The sequence below is a fragment of the Molossus molossus genome, unplaced genomic scaffold, assembly GCF_014108415.1.
Source record: "Molossus molossus isolate mMolMol1 unplaced genomic scaffold, mMolMol1.p scaffold_m16_p_2, whole genome shotgun sequence".
Lineage (NCBI taxonomy): Eukaryota > Metazoa > Chordata > Mammalia > Chiroptera > Molossidae > Molossus > Molossus molossus.
In genome coordinates, this window is record NW_023425355.1 from 123,766,135 (window position 1) to 123,781,390 (window position 15,256).

The 15,256-nt window shown below is 41.7% G+C and overlaps 1 protein-coding gene across 4 annotated transcripts in view; it reads left to right on the forward strand.

The window, feature by feature from the left end:
* The window catches only part of DMD (dystrophin), a 2,326,146-nt gene that overhangs the window by 2,249,392 nt on the left and 61,498 nt on the right, over nt 1-15,256 (forward strand). For all 4 annotated transcript variants that reach the window (XM_036270045.1, XM_036270042.1, XM_036270043.1 and 1 more), the window contains 4 exons: nt 8,789-8,955; nt 11,707-11,818; nt 13,698-13,834; nt 14,533-14,571. In XM_036270045.1, the coding sequence (XP_036125938.1) occupies nt 8,789-8,955; nt 11,707-11,818; nt 13,698-13,834; nt 14,533-14,571 (455 nt within the window). The remainder of the gene's footprint in view (nt 1-8,788; nt 8,956-11,706; nt 11,819-13,697; nt 13,835-14,532; nt 14,572-15,256) is intronic.

Genomic DNA, 15,256 nt, shown 5'->3' on the forward strand with positions numbered 1-15,256 from the left:
TGGCCGGTGTGGCTCGGTGGATCGAGTGTCATCCCATGTATTGAGAGGTCCTGGTTTGAATCCCGGTCAGGGCACATGCCCAGGTTGCAGGCTCGATCCCCAGTAGTGGGTGTGCAGGAGGCAGCTGATCAATGTTTCTCTCTCACATGGATGTTTCTCTGTCTCTCTTCCTCCCTCTCTCCTTCCTGCTCTATCTGAAGATAAATGCAAAAATGTCCTCGGGGTAGGATAAAAAAACAAAACAAAAAAACAAACAAAAATAAGCTGCGTGGCCCAGTCGGTGTGGCTCAATGGACTGAGCGTCATCCCATGGACTGAGAGTTCCCGGTTCGATTCCTAGTCAGGGCACATGCCTGGGTTGCAGGCTTGATCCCCAGTAGGAGGCGTGCAGGAAGCAGGTGATCTATGTTTCTCACATCAAAGTTTCTATCTCTCTCCTCTTTCTTCTTTCTCTAAAAAATCAATAAAAACATTTTTAAAAATGCAATTTGAGCTGGATTTTTAAAAAGTTTTAGTTCTTTTAGATCTTTATAAAAACTTGCCCAATTTTTAATTTTCTTTTTTTATTGTCAGACAAAAGGAGAAGGGGGTATCACTAGGATAAGAATGGTTTGTAGTAAAAATTAAAGATAGAAACAGAGCAAGGGTGTGAATCCCGATGACTTGTCTTCAGTGCTGTCTTAGGCGAGCAGTTTGAAAGGAGCCCAAATGAAGGATTTTGCATTTCAGGAGCTAGAAAGACCTTGAGCATTTCCAACCTTCAAGCACAGGAGAATGAATCTATAGTATTTTGAAGGAGAATTGTCTATAGCTTCCCTTGGTAATTCATACTAATGCTTTAAAAACTTTCAGCATCAGGAAATTCTTCCATATGAGTTACAACCGAAATTCTTCATGCTGCTTAAGCCTGTTTCTTCTTGCTGTGTCCTCAGTGGAGAGATTGAACAGCTGGTCACAGGCCCCTATGCAAGAGCTACTCACATAATTGAAAACTCTTATTAAATTGCCCCTTCAGCTCCTCTTTCTTGATCGTTCTTCTTCTTTTTTTTTTTTTTTTTGTTCCTTGCTAAATAATCTCAATTCTCTTATGCTGTTCTCAGAGGTCTTTCAAACCCTTTAATTATCATTATGTCTTTCTGCCAAGCCTTCTCTAAGTTCTGGGTCAGCTGTAGCCACCAGAACTAGACACTATTTCCTAAGACGGATTTGAAAAGTACTGAGGGTAATGAGATCACTTCCTCACATGATACTTGCTTTGCCTTTAGTAACACATCACAGACATTGTATTTCCTTTTATTCTTTTATATTTTGCCTATACATTTGTTGCTGACTCATGGTCAGATTTTTGTTTGTTTGTTTGTTTCCTAGAATGAATAGAAGCTTTCTGCTATGTTATACTTTCTGTATTAAGCATGAAATGTTACTCTGCAGCGTGTTACTCTGCAGCATTAAACACACTATCATTTAAACGTAAGTCAGAAAAAATATATAGAATCAGAGTAAGCATTGATAAACCCATGTTTTAAATAAAATGAATTAGTAGTGCTTTTCAGTTTACTGCCTTTCTATAATGGTTTGTCTCCTAGCTACAAAGGGTTATTTTTATAAAGTCAGTTTCGAGACCAGTGAAGCAAGAGATTGTTATAGGACATTTTGTAACTGAAACTTGTAGCTCTTTTGACAAAGTCTCTCATTGTGTCTTTGTGTACCAGATGGAGAAACGTGTGCAGTAGAGATTAGACGATGATATAACTGGCAAGAGTCATAGTTCGACAATAAGTGAGAGCTGAATCCTGGATTTGTGTTGACCTGAGGTGCAGGCTCTGGTGGTGTAGCTCCTGTTTGACCTTGGCCTAAATGTTTGATATTTTCACCAGTGACTTTTTGATGAAATAGAACACAGGTTTTAAAATGTACAAAATCTTTCTGATTGGCATTTCAGGCTTTTTAGGGTATATTCCTAGAAGTGGGATCGCTGGGTCAAATGGCAATTTAATTTTTAATTTTTTGAGGTAACACCATAGTGTTTTTTATAGTGGCTGCACCAGTCTGCATTCCCACCACCAGTATACTAGAGTCCCCTTTTCTCCACACCCTCGCCAACACTTGTTGTTTGATGATTTGTTGATGGCGGCCATTCTTTAGGTGTGGGGTGATACCTCATTGTTGTTTTAATTTGCATCTCTGTGATGATTAGTGATGTTGAGCATTTCTTCATATGTCTCTTGGCCATTTGTATGTCCTGTTTGTAGCAGCACTATTTACAATAGCTAAGATTTGGAAACAGCCCAAGTTTCCATCAGTAGACGAATGGATAAAAAAAGCTGTGGTACATATACACAATGGAGTACTATGCAGCTGTAAGAAAGAAAGATCTCTTATCCTTTGAGATGACATGGAGGGACCTAGAAAGTATTAATCCTAAGTGAAACAAGCCAAGCAGAAAAAGACAAATACCACATGATCTCACTTATTTGTGGAATATAATGAACATAACAGTATGACAAATAGGGTAGACCCAGAGATGTGGAAGTAGGGTACAGACTGACAACCCTCAGAAGAGCGGGTGGTGGAAGGAGGAAAGAGATAAACCACAGAACTTATATGCATATACGCATAACCAATGGACACAGACAACAAAGCCAGGGACAGGGTTGGGGGGATAGGGAGGAGGGTGTCAATGGGGAAAAAAAGGAGAAACATCTGTAACAAAAATAAAATAAAAAAATAAAAATATCAACCAGTACCATGGAAAAAAATAATAAATGTACAAAATCTATGAACGTGGCTATAATGGCTACTTACAACTCTTACGAGCTGTAAGAGTCAGGATTTTTAAGGATATTGATGAGATCATACGGGGATCAAACAGACAGGACGGTCTTTGACAGAATTGAGAGGAAACCAATCAAATGGATAAGTACAGAATGGAGGAATCACTGGAAACAGCCCTAAACAGCATTTCCTATCATGCCCCATAGAGCATTAGTACCTTGTGATGTTCAGAGGCCTCACAGTAGTTCTCAACCTTCCTAATGCCGTGACCCTTTAATACAGTTCCTCATGTTGTGGTGACCCCCAACCATAAAATTATTTTCGTTGCTACTTCATAACTGTAATTCTGCTACTGTCATATCTCAGGCAATCCCTGTGAAAGGGTCATTCAACCCCCAAAGGGGTTGCGACCCACAGGTTGAGAACCATTGCTTTAGAATTTTTTGTGTGTGTGTGCGTATGTGTGTGTTTTGAAAAAGGTCTTGGGATCACTGAATAACAAGTGTGGGAAATTCTGAGGTCAAACAAAGTTTAACGTGTTTCTTTACTGACGACCTTCTTAGCTTCTAATATGTTAACGTACATTAAGAATTTTAAGAGGTGGGTATAATATGCCATGTTTCCTTAATTAATTTGACCTTCTTTTTATGAAGCATTTTGCTGGATGATTGATCTGCTGGCCACGCTGGGAAACACTGACCCAGAGTTTTTAGTTGAGTGGAAACCCTCTGTGAGCCTGTAGTATAGAACAAAATCAAGTGGCTCAATTATATCATCCAGAGAAATAGAGGTACCATTCCCAGCAGATCATATTTGGAGAATAATTTTCAGGACAGTGACAAATCAAGCCATATCATATGAGGAGGAAATAAAAGGAATAGGGATCAAGAGGCATGGACAGACATGACAACTCTGGTAACATATTTAAAGGGCTGTGTGAAGGCTGAAAACGTCTGAGTTTCTGGTAGGATGGATAATAATATGGCAATACAAGAGCAAACACTGACATGGCCCTTGATATGTACCAGACACTATTCCAAGTGCTTTCCTTTTTTCTTCTTCTTCTTTTTTTTTTTTTTTATCCTCACCTGAGGACATTTTTCCATTTTTTTGTTGTTCAGATAGAGCGGGAAGGAGAAAGAGAGAGAGAGAGAGAAACATTGATGTGAAAGTGACACATTGAGTGGCTGCCACCCGCATGACCCAACAAGGGCCGGGGACAAACTGCAACCGAGGTACATGCCCTTAGCGGGAACCAAACCCGGGTCTCTCTGGACCGCAGGCCAACGCTCTAACCACTGAGCCAAACCAGCCAGGGCTTTTTCTTTTTTTAAATCCTCACCTGAGGACATTTTTCCATCCAGGTTCAGATAGAGTGGGAAAGAGAGAGAAAGAGAGAGAGAAACATCGATGTGAGAGACACATTGATTGGTTGCCTCCCGCACTACCTTGACCAGGGCTGGGGACCGAACCACAACCAAGGTACGTGCCCTTGACTAGAATCAAACCCATGACTCTTTGGTCTGTGGGCTGACACTTTAACCGCTGAGCCAAACAGGCTGGGGCCCAAGTGCTTTTCACTTGTTAACTCATTTAAATCTTACAACACTATGAGGTAGGCGCCTTCAATAGTTCCATTTCATGGCAGAACAAAATGAAGACACAGAGAAATAAAGTTATTTTCCCAAGGTCACACAGCCTGGAAGTGGTAAAGCTAGGGGTTGAACTCTCCTGGTTGGATTCTGGAGCCTCTAATACTATTTCCTCTGCTGGTGGATTTCAGCTCAGGCTGAAGAAACACTTTTAACAGGGCTCCCCATACACAGATGTTCAAGATCATCCATTAAGGATGTTTGCTGTCCTATGCAGGTGGTATTTATATAGAGGCTGTAAGAACACACTTGCATTGGTTGAGAGTTTGGACTCTGTGACTGAGGAAGGTCTCACAGCTCTGTGGTGCCATGCCAAGAGGATGAATTCACTTCCGTGGTCCCTTTTATCTTTTAAATTCCCCACAAAGTACCTCTGTGATGGCATTCTACACAGAGAAAAGTGCTCAACAAAAGCTTTTATCAGTAGCTTGAACTAATACATTTGCAGCTAGGAAATTCAAGGTTAAACAACTCATTATAATGTTGGGAAATATGTAATCGGTGGTAATGACTGGAGTACTGCTGAAGTGGTAGATGTTGCCAAATGACCTCGGGGTCTAAACCCTACTGCCTTTCTTTTTTTAAAATATGTTTTGATTTTTAGAGAGAGAGGAAGGTAGGAGGAGATAGAAACATTGATCAGCTGCCTCCCGCATGCCCCCTACTGGGGATCAGGCCCACAACTAGGCATGTGCCCTGACCAGGAATCGAACCAAGACCTCTTGGGGCATGGGATGACGCTCAATCCACTGAGACACTCCAGCTGGGCTAAACCCTACTGCCTTTGTATCTGAAATGTGAATAGGGTCTTTATTAGCAAACTACATTCCAAGAGAAGCAATGTGTGTTTACAATTCAAATACTCACTGTTTGGCCCTGGCCAGTCTGGCTCAGCAGTTAGAGCGTCACCCTGTGGTCCAGAGAGACGCGGGTTCGGTTCCCGCTAAGGGTACATACCTCGGTTGCAGTTTGTCCCGGTTCTGGTTGAGTCATGTGGCAGGCAGCCACTCGATGTGTCCCTTTCATGTCGATGTTTCTCTCTCTCTGTCTCTTCCTCTCTTTCCCTCCTACTCTATCTGAACAAAAAATGGAAAAATGTCCTTGGGTGAGGGTAAAAAAAAACAAAAAACAAAAACAAATACTCACTGTTTGTATGATACTAAATATCCATCATAGCCTGGCTGGTGTGGCTCAGTGGTTGAGCACTGACCCATGCACCAAGATGTCACTGGTTCAATTCCCGGTCAGGGCACATGCCCAGGTTGTGGGCCTGATCCCCAGTGGGGGGCATGCAAGAGGTGGCCAATCAATGTTTTCTCTCATTGATATTTCCATCTCTCCTTTTCTAAAATTAATAAAGAAAAAAATATTAAAATTTATTTTTATATATCCATCATATATTCAGTTTAAATTGGTCTCAGAATAGGTAGTGCCCTTCAGTTCTTGGCAAAGCAAATGAAAATCATCACCGGAGAAGGCATTTTTAGTTAAGGGCTCAAGGTATCTCCAGAAAATATTTTAAGGTTAATGTAGTACTTATTAAAAATAATTAAGCACACAGGAAATCAAGTTGAGCAAGAACCAGCAGAAATAGCAGGCCACAGAAGCAAACCCACCGTAATTTTCTATCTTGGAATCATTAAACAGAGATTACTTTTTGAAAACTATGTGTACTCTGTTTAAAAGAAAGTAACAGACATTGAAAAATATCTGAAGGGAAGCACACACTTTAGAAGTGGCCTTAAAATTGACCAAATAGAACTTCTAGACATTAAAAAGTACAATAACCAAAGTTTAAAACTTACTGTAAGAGCTTACATCAGACTGGATGCGGCTGAAGAGAGAAATTGATGCACAGTCAGAAGGGATTGTTACCAACGAGGCATAAAGGACAAAAGGGGAAACCAGGGATGTCCTATTCAGAGAAATGCAGGCTGGATTAGAAAAGTCTACCTCTATCTCACAGGTTTCTGGAAGCAGAGCAGAGAGGGAACGGAGAAGAGGCACTATTTGTTGAGATGATGACTGAGAAGATTCCAGAGCTGACTAAAGACTTGGACCCACAGGTTCCAGAAGCCCAGTTAATCCTACAAAGTATAAATAAAACCCTAGAGACACAACACAAGACAGGAGAAGGACAGATTACCTTCAAAAGAACAACAGTCAGCTTTACTGCTGATTTCTTAACAGTACCAGCAAAGAAAGGGAGATAAAAGTGGAATAATATATATATATTTTTATCCTCATCTGAGGACATTTTTCCATTTTTTGCTCAGATTGAGTGGGAGGAGGAGAGAGGGAGAGAGAGAGAGAGAGAGAGAGAGAGAGAGAGAGAAACATCAACGTGAAAGGGACACATTGGCCCTGGACGGTTTGGCTCAGTGGTTGGAGCATTGGCCTGCGGTCTGGAGAGACTTGGGTTCGGTTCCCGCTAGGGGCGTGTACCTCGGTTGCAGTTTGTCCCCAGCCCTGGTTGGGTCATGCGGGTGGCAACCACTCGATGTGTCCCTTTCACGTCGATGTTTTTCTCTCTCTCTCTCTCCCTCCTACTCTATCTGAACAAAATGTCAAAAAATGTCCTCGGGTGAGGATAAAAACAAAACAAAAAAAAAGAAAGGGACACATTGAGTGGCTGCCTCCCACACGACCCAACCAGGGCTGGGGACAAACTGCAACCAAGGTATGTGCCCTTAGCAGGAACTGAACTCGGGTCTCTCTGGACCGCAGGCCAACGCTCTAATTGCTGAGCAAAACCTGCCAGGGCAAAAGTGGAGTAATATTTCAGTGTGTTACAACAAGTAAAAACAAAACCCCTCAAACCTAAAAATCTATGTCCAGTGAAGATAGCTATCAAGAATATGGATGGCCCTGGCTGGTGTGGCTCAGTGGTTACAGCATTGGCCCACAGACCAAAGGGTCATGGGTTTTTTTGTTTTGTTTTGTTTTGTTTTTTTATCCTCACCAGAGTACATTTTTGCATTTATTTTCAGATAGAGCTGGAGGGAGAGAGGGAGAAAAAGAGAGAGAGAGAAACATCGATTTGAGACAGACACATCGACTGGCTGCCACCCACACGCACCCAACCGGGGCCGGGGACAAACTGCAACCAAGGTACGTGCCCTTAGCAGGAACTGAACCCGGGACTCTCTGGTCCACAGGCCGACACTCTTAACCACTGGGCCAAACTGGCCAGGGCAGGGTCATGAGTTTGAATCCTGGTCAAGGGCACATACCTGGGTTGCAGTTTTGATCCCGGGTCCCCATCGGGGTTATGCAGGAGGCAACCAATTGATGTGTCTTTCTCACATCAATGTTTTTCTCTCTCTCTTCCTCCCTCCCTTCCTTCCTCCCATTTTATCTAAAAATCAATGGAAAAAATATCCTCAGGAGAGAATTAACACACAAATAACCCCCCCAAAAGAATATGGATTTTTAAAAAAAGATTTTCAGACAAAACCTGAGAAATGCACCACCAACAGACACTAAAGGAATGAAAACCAAAAAGAAAATGGTCAATGTGTGAGTTATTTTAACAAGATAAAAACATTAAAACACAGTCTTGTAGGGTTAAACAAAAATAAGTTCCAATTAAAGTGCATGACTATGCTAATACATAAATCAAGTGATGGGGAAATATATTTCAAGCTTTCTAAAATCATTGTAGTTTTTGGGAAGACTGGTGTTCATTAAATTTAGACTTTGGAAGAGAGAGAGAAGGAAAGAGTGGGGAATAGAGACAGACAGACAAAGAAACATCAGGTTACCTTGAGAACACCACCACACCTGGTGGTTTGCATTCAGCGTCAGCTGTGCCACCCATTAGTTATGTGGCCTTTGAAAAGTGACTTCTCTCATCTACGTCTGTTTTCTTGTCTGGAAAATGAAGCTTTGGGACCAGATGAATTTTAAAACTCTTCATTATGATTCCCTGACACATTGAGAAATAGATTCTGTAGAAAAAAAAGGAATCAATAGTCCTGAATGGTTGTTTTTTTTTTTTCCTCCTTTGATATTTTATCAATAAACACTTGTCTTTTACTTCTGGCTAACTCCTCTATCTGTTCAAACACTGGAGCTAAATACAGTCTTGCTCAGGTGTGTGTTTTGCTTTCTGTTGGTTTGTTTTGTTTTCTTGTCATCTAGTAGCCGAACAGGGCAATGGCAGCTCACTTAAGCCTTAGGGGTCAGTGGCTCATGTGAATGTTAGGGGGACATTTGCAGAAACAAGCTGCAAAAACTGGACCTCATGGTGCAGCTATTGCTTTTCTCTTTCTTTCTTTTTAACTTGTTACCAGAACTGACATGTGCCTCCTTTACTTTCTCACCCCCTTCACCCCACCCACCCCCTCCTGTCTTTGCAGGCCAATAATAAGCCTGAGATTGAAGCGGCCCTCTTCCTAGACTGGATGCGACTGGAACCCCAGTCCATGGTGTGGCTGCCTGTCCTGCACAGAGTGGCTGCTGCGGAAACTGCCAAGCATCAGGCCAAGTGTAACATCTGCAAGGAGTGTCCAATAATTGGATTCAGGTATTAGGAACCAAAAAAAAATGTCATTTTTTTTTCTCATATCATTTCTTGCCCTTTTTTTTTTTATCCTCACCTGAGGACATTTTTGCATTTATCTTCACATAGAGCGGGAGGGAGAGAGGGAGGAAGAGAGAGAGAGAGAAACATTGATGTAAGAGAGACACATCGAGTGGCTGCCACTTACATGACCCCAACCAGGGCCGGGGACAAACTGCAACCGAGGTTCCGTGCTGTTAGCGGGAACCGAGCCCGGGTCTTTCCAGTCCGTGGGCTGACACTCTAACCGCTGAGCCAAACCAGCCAGGGTTCATTTCTTCCCTTTTTATGCCTTGATATTTTACCTCATGTACCAGTTGCTGTTAGTTTGTTCCTCTTCAAAGTGGGAGAGGAGGTGATTGGACTGGAACATCCATCATTCCCCTGATCATTGGGTTATTTCGGTGGATCTGACTTACTAGGCAGGTGTCCCTTTCCACATGTACTCTTCAGCTCTGCAGAAGTGCAGTCGTGGGTGAACAGGACTGACTGCCTGTCTCCACCAAGATATTTGTCCATCAACAGTTACTAACTGTGCCTCCTCCTTCCTGGAACCAAAACATTTTGACCATCTGTCTTTTCTTTTTCACTGTCTTCTCTGTTTATAGCAAGTATCCAAGAATTAGTTCTAATACTAAGAAATGATTTTATTTGGGGAGATCTATCATGATAGTTCAGTCACTTACTGACTTTGTACCATTCCCCACCACCACCCCTAACGTAATAAGACTTATTTTAAGCACCATAGAATTTCTTTATCTGTGAATCTGATTAGGCTCTTCACATAGTATCCTAATGAACTTCTAAGGGAATATAAAGTATGCTAGTAAATGAAAGATTCACAAAGCAGCTATAAAAGGAAAATTTTCCTTATAAATTTAAAAATAAGAGAGCTAGGAAACATAGCAGGTTATTATTCTGATATTCTTACACTGTCACAGAAAACAGTTGGCTCTTAAATCGTCCACCTCATTGACCTGTTTCAGGGAGACAGGATATTTTGAAATGAATTCATCTTATTGAACAAGAATCCCAAATCCAAATTCCGAAATGATGATGTATTTAATGTTGATCTGGATCAACATTAAGGTTTCCTTACCGATGAGTAAGCCATAAAGTTGTAAACTAGTTATATAGTCTCTGCCTGTGCAGAATCCATTGAGCTACTAAGTCAAGACTCTTTCTGGTTATGTTTGGACTTGTTTTAATGCTTGGTTGCCTAATAACTACTTTGTGTCACTTGTGTGCTCTGTCCTTCCATACTTCATGCTCTTTACCAAAGAGGTTTTACAAAAACTTTAGAGGTTTCTAAAGCCTAGATAGACAACCTTGAGTAGGCAGTGCTTGCGAAGGACACCTCTTTCCTTCCTGGGTTTGGCAGGTAAGAAGGATGCTGTGGGGGGACAGGGAGGGGAAGCCACAGGGGAGAGCATTACATTCCTTCTTTTCTCAACTTCCCTCACTAAGGAAGATTTGTAGGGGGCTATTTTATCAAATAAAAAAGGAGAATGCTTTGGAGGATCTAAGAGCATTTTCACATTCACTACTTTTGCCTTTATCAGATGAGATTATTTTATTTTATTTCATTTATTTATTTATCCTCACCCAAGGACATTTCTGTATTTATCTTCAGATAGAGCAGGAGGGAGAGAGGGAGGAAGAGCGAGAGAGAAACATTGATGTGAGAGAGACATATCAACTGGTTGCCACCCACACGACCCCAACCAGGGCCAGGGACGAACTGCAACCGAGGTACGTATCCTTAGCGGGAACTGAACCCGGGACTCTCTGGTCTGTGGGCTGACACTCTAACCATTGAGCCAAACAGGCCAAGGCTGATGAGATTATTTTAAGAACCAGCACTTCTCTTTTCTCCCCTCATCCCCTAAAGATGGTTGGGATCTAAGAAAGGTATCATTTTTTTCCCACATTCCCATATGTGACATACGGAATATGTTTATTTGAATTGGCTACAATACTTACCTGAGAAAGCAAAAGGCTGAGAGAGTATGAAACAAGGAATACACTATTAAAAATGTACTCATTCAGTATGCACAGATTATAAATTTGTTCATCTCATCCAATTCTTGTCCTTTCTTGGGGCTTCAGTTACCATTTGTGGGTAATGTGGCAAGGGATTTCTGAAGAGAGACAGATAAAAGAGATTATTCAAGTAACTCTCTGAAGATGAATCATATAAGTCAATCAGAAAATGTAATTTAAGAAGATTTATTTTAATTGAAAGTTCTTGTTTAATTTTCTTTGGTTTCATGAAATTGCTTTAGCATTTTTTTCTTGAAAATAATTGCTTCAGAAAACTTGTTCCGTCATGGGTAAGGGGGTCTACAATACATGGATCCATCTCTCCTTGAAGTTCTTTCAAATTCTAATATTTGGTCTTCAAAAGACTGGAAGTTGGCCAGTATCTTCTTAACTTAATCTGAAAGAGTTCCTAGTGGAGTTTAAATAAGAGCTGAGTTTTCCTTCCCTCCTTAAACATGTTTATAGGATAATCTTTCTGCCTAAATGTTTTGATACTATAAGAGAGGCACCAAGAGAATTCTGGAGGTAGGAAGTTAATCACTTACCTTGTGGGATTAATAAACACCGAGGTCTGTTTCTAAAATTAAGCCAGTGTGGAGGGTTTATTAAAGAGTCTTCTTTGGGAATTTGATTTGAAGAAATACATATGTGTTTGTTTTTGTTCTTTACCAGGTACAGGAGTCTGAAGCACTTTAATTATGACATCTGCCAAAGTTGCTTTTTTTCTGGTCGAGTTGCAAAAGGCCATAAAATGCACTATCCCATGGTGGAATATTGCACTCCGGTAAGTTAGTTCACCTGGGAGAAGTTTCCATTTGGGACCATACTGCTGATCATGTGTAATTCTGTGTGATGTCTACGTTCTCCAGATGTTCCCCCGTGGAAGTGGCTCCCAACTGTGGTGCCAGCCATCACCTGATCACTAGTGTATAGGGCAAGGGCTGGCACACATGGACTGTCACTCAACACATACTGTTGAGTGTCATAGTTTTTTCTTCTGTTTGCATTATTTGTAGGGAAGACATTTTCACATTTGTTTTGCCCAGCCCTAGCAGTCATGTGGAGAGCTTATATGGTCATGGGTCATGTTGGGTCTGGGGGTATAATGTGAGTTCCCCCAAATTCATGATCCACCCCTTTCTATCAATCTTGCTAATTTCTTATCTCTTTTATATACTAACATTCGCTAGGTAAATGCTAGGTGTATACCTTTTAAACTACTCTGTATAAAATTGGTATTATTTTTATCCTCTCTTCCCTTTTTAAAAAATTTCTTTTTATCCTCACCCAAGGACATTTTTGCATTTATCTTCAGATAGAGCGGGAGGGAGAGAGGGAGGAAGAGAGAGAGAAACATCAATGTGAGAAAGACACATTGACTGGTTGCCACCCACACGACTCCAACCGGGTCCAGAGGACAAACTGCCACCGAGGTACATGCCCTTAGCGGGAACTGAACCCGGAACTCTCTGTTCCGCGGGGCCCATGCTCTAACCACTGAGCAAAACCGGCCAGGGCTATTTTTATCCCCTTTTTACAGATGACGACTCTGAGCTCCTGAAGTTAAATAATTTGCCCAAGGCTCTAGAATTAAGAGGTGGAGCCTTCTGCTAAGATGTTGTGGGGAAATGTTCAGTGGCTAGCAGAGCTTTGGAAAATCACTGGTGGTCAGACAGACCTGGGTGTAATTCGGATGCTACTTAAACACTAGTGGTTGCTAATCAAAGTCTGGTCTGTCAACCAGCAGCCCGGGCATTACCTGGGAGCTTCCTTATTAGAAACGCAGAACTTCAGGCCCCCACTCTTGACTTTATAAATCATAGCCTGCAATTTCTTCATATGTGCAAGTGGTTCCCACACACATCAGAGTTCAAGAAGCTGTGTTGTAGAGCATTTGTCTTTCCCACCGTCAGAGTGATCCTCTTTGTTTTTTCATTGTCTTCCTCACTTTGAATCCTTTTGCAAATATATTTGATGATGGAGAATGAACCATGCTGTGGCTAGAAGGCTATTGAGTGGGCAAAACATGGTAGCCATGTGGATAATTGTTTGTTGTTTTTTTTTCTTTATTGATATTAGAGAAAGAAAGGAAAGGACAGGGAGAAAGAGATAGAAACATCAATGAGAGAGAACATCGATTGGCCACCTCCTGCATGCCCCACACTGGGGATCAGGCCCACAACCTGGGCATGTACCCTGACTGGGAATCGAACTGGCGACCTCTTGGTGCGTGGGTCGATGCTCAACCACTGAGCCACACTGTCCAGGCAAGGACAATCGTTTTTAAAATACCACAAAATGTGGCAAAACTAAGGTTAAATTTTCAACTTGAAGGCTTCTATAAACGACCATTTACTGAGTAGCCCAGTAGTCGAGATACTTCATTTATTCATCATAACAACTTCTTAAGGTGTGATTACCCCCATTTCACAGATGATCTGAGCCTCAGACAGGTAAATAACTCACTCACCCAAGTTAATCCTACTAGTAAATTCCAGGCCTGGTTTCAGTACCCTGGTTTTGTCTGATTCCAAGGCCTTTGCTCTCAACCCACACTGTCTCTGAAATTACAAAGCGAGTGCCCTGAGGTGGAGCGCTGGAGTGGTCCTTTCTTTGGAGGTCTTCCTCTCCCAAGTCTGATCTCAATGCCATTTCCCTTTCAGACTACATCAGGAGAAGATGTTCGTGACTTTGCCAAGGTACTAAAAAACAAATTTCGAACCAAAAGGTATTTTGCGAAGCATCCCCGAATGGGCTACCTGCCAGTGCAGACTGTCTTAGAGGGGGACAACATGGAAACGTGAGTAGTGGCAAAAGCAAGACAGACTGTCATTTGATGTATATTCCAGCTCCTTTCAGCTGAATACTCTCCTTCACTCCCAAATGCAAACAGTCTCTCCTATTTCTTTCTCTAGATTTCCTTTAGCTGAAAAGAGTAAAACAGGCTGATATTCATTCGGCATCTCCCGTGTCGATTGTCCCATGGCAATGACCTTTTCCAAAAGTTAAACTTTATCTCACAGGGGAAACACCGCATCACAACTGCTAATTACCTCTACAAGCCTTTTAAGAAATACGGGACTGTTTACAAACGAGTGATTCCAGTATTTCATTCTGATTTTCCTCCCTTGCAACTCAGTAGACGGTGTCTCTTTGGATCTGATTGTGTGGTCATAGCGAGTCACTTTCTTTTTTTTCTATCTGAACAAAAATGTAGTCACAGGACATTCTTTCACAGTAAGTAGTAATGGTTCTCATGATCAAACTGAGGCTGTCTTCACCTCTGTCAGGCCTTCTTTTTACCATAACTCTGGTGGCAATCGCACCACTGGTGGTTTTGCTTTTCATTCACTTTCCACTTTTGCTTGGCTGTTGCTTTCCATGGTTTATCCTTAGTTGGTTGGGTTTTATTTGTTTTGACCTTTCAGTAATTTTTTTTTTTTTTTTTGTGGCTGAGTTTGCCTGTGTCTCTTCACCACCTCATTTTTTGTTTTGCAGTCCTGTTACTCTGATCAACTTCTGGCCGGTAGATTCTGCGTGAGTACTTCTGAAGGGTGCCGCTGCCACCAACACATTCGCTTGCTGACTTTTCCGATGTGTTTTGTTTGGTTTATTTGTTTTGCGTTAAAGACACATTGATTTCCCTTCTTTCATTTCGATTTGTTTCTTCCCGCGATAAAAGAAACTTTGACAGTGCCATCTACCACAGATCAGGAGAATCAGGGTGAGGTTTTCAGGTCCCCACCTGGTCACATTTGAACCAGCAGAAATCCTGACTTTGAGTTCAAAAGAATGTCAAAGGAATTTTTAGGTTGTTGGTTGTATTCCTGGGAGACATTAACAATTTTTTTTTCTTCATTGATTTTAGAGAGAGAAGAAGGGAGAGGGAGAAAGATAGAAACATTGATGAGCAAGAACCTCAATTGGCCGCCTCCTGCATGTCTCCCACTGGGGATTTAGCCCATAACCTGGGCATGTGCCCTGACCGGGAATCGAACCAGCGACCTCTTGGTGCATGGGTCGATGCTCAACTATTGAGCGACACCAGCTGGGCGATGGGAGACATGTTTATATATTCTTTCATTATAAATGGGGAAGAAAGAGCTTTCTGATGACCTAATAGCATTCTTTAGCCACATTTCTTGAGATATAATGCTTGAGGGCCTTCAAAAGGATGATGGTACATTCTTTAAGGCCTGTTTTAAGTGGACCATTAAATATC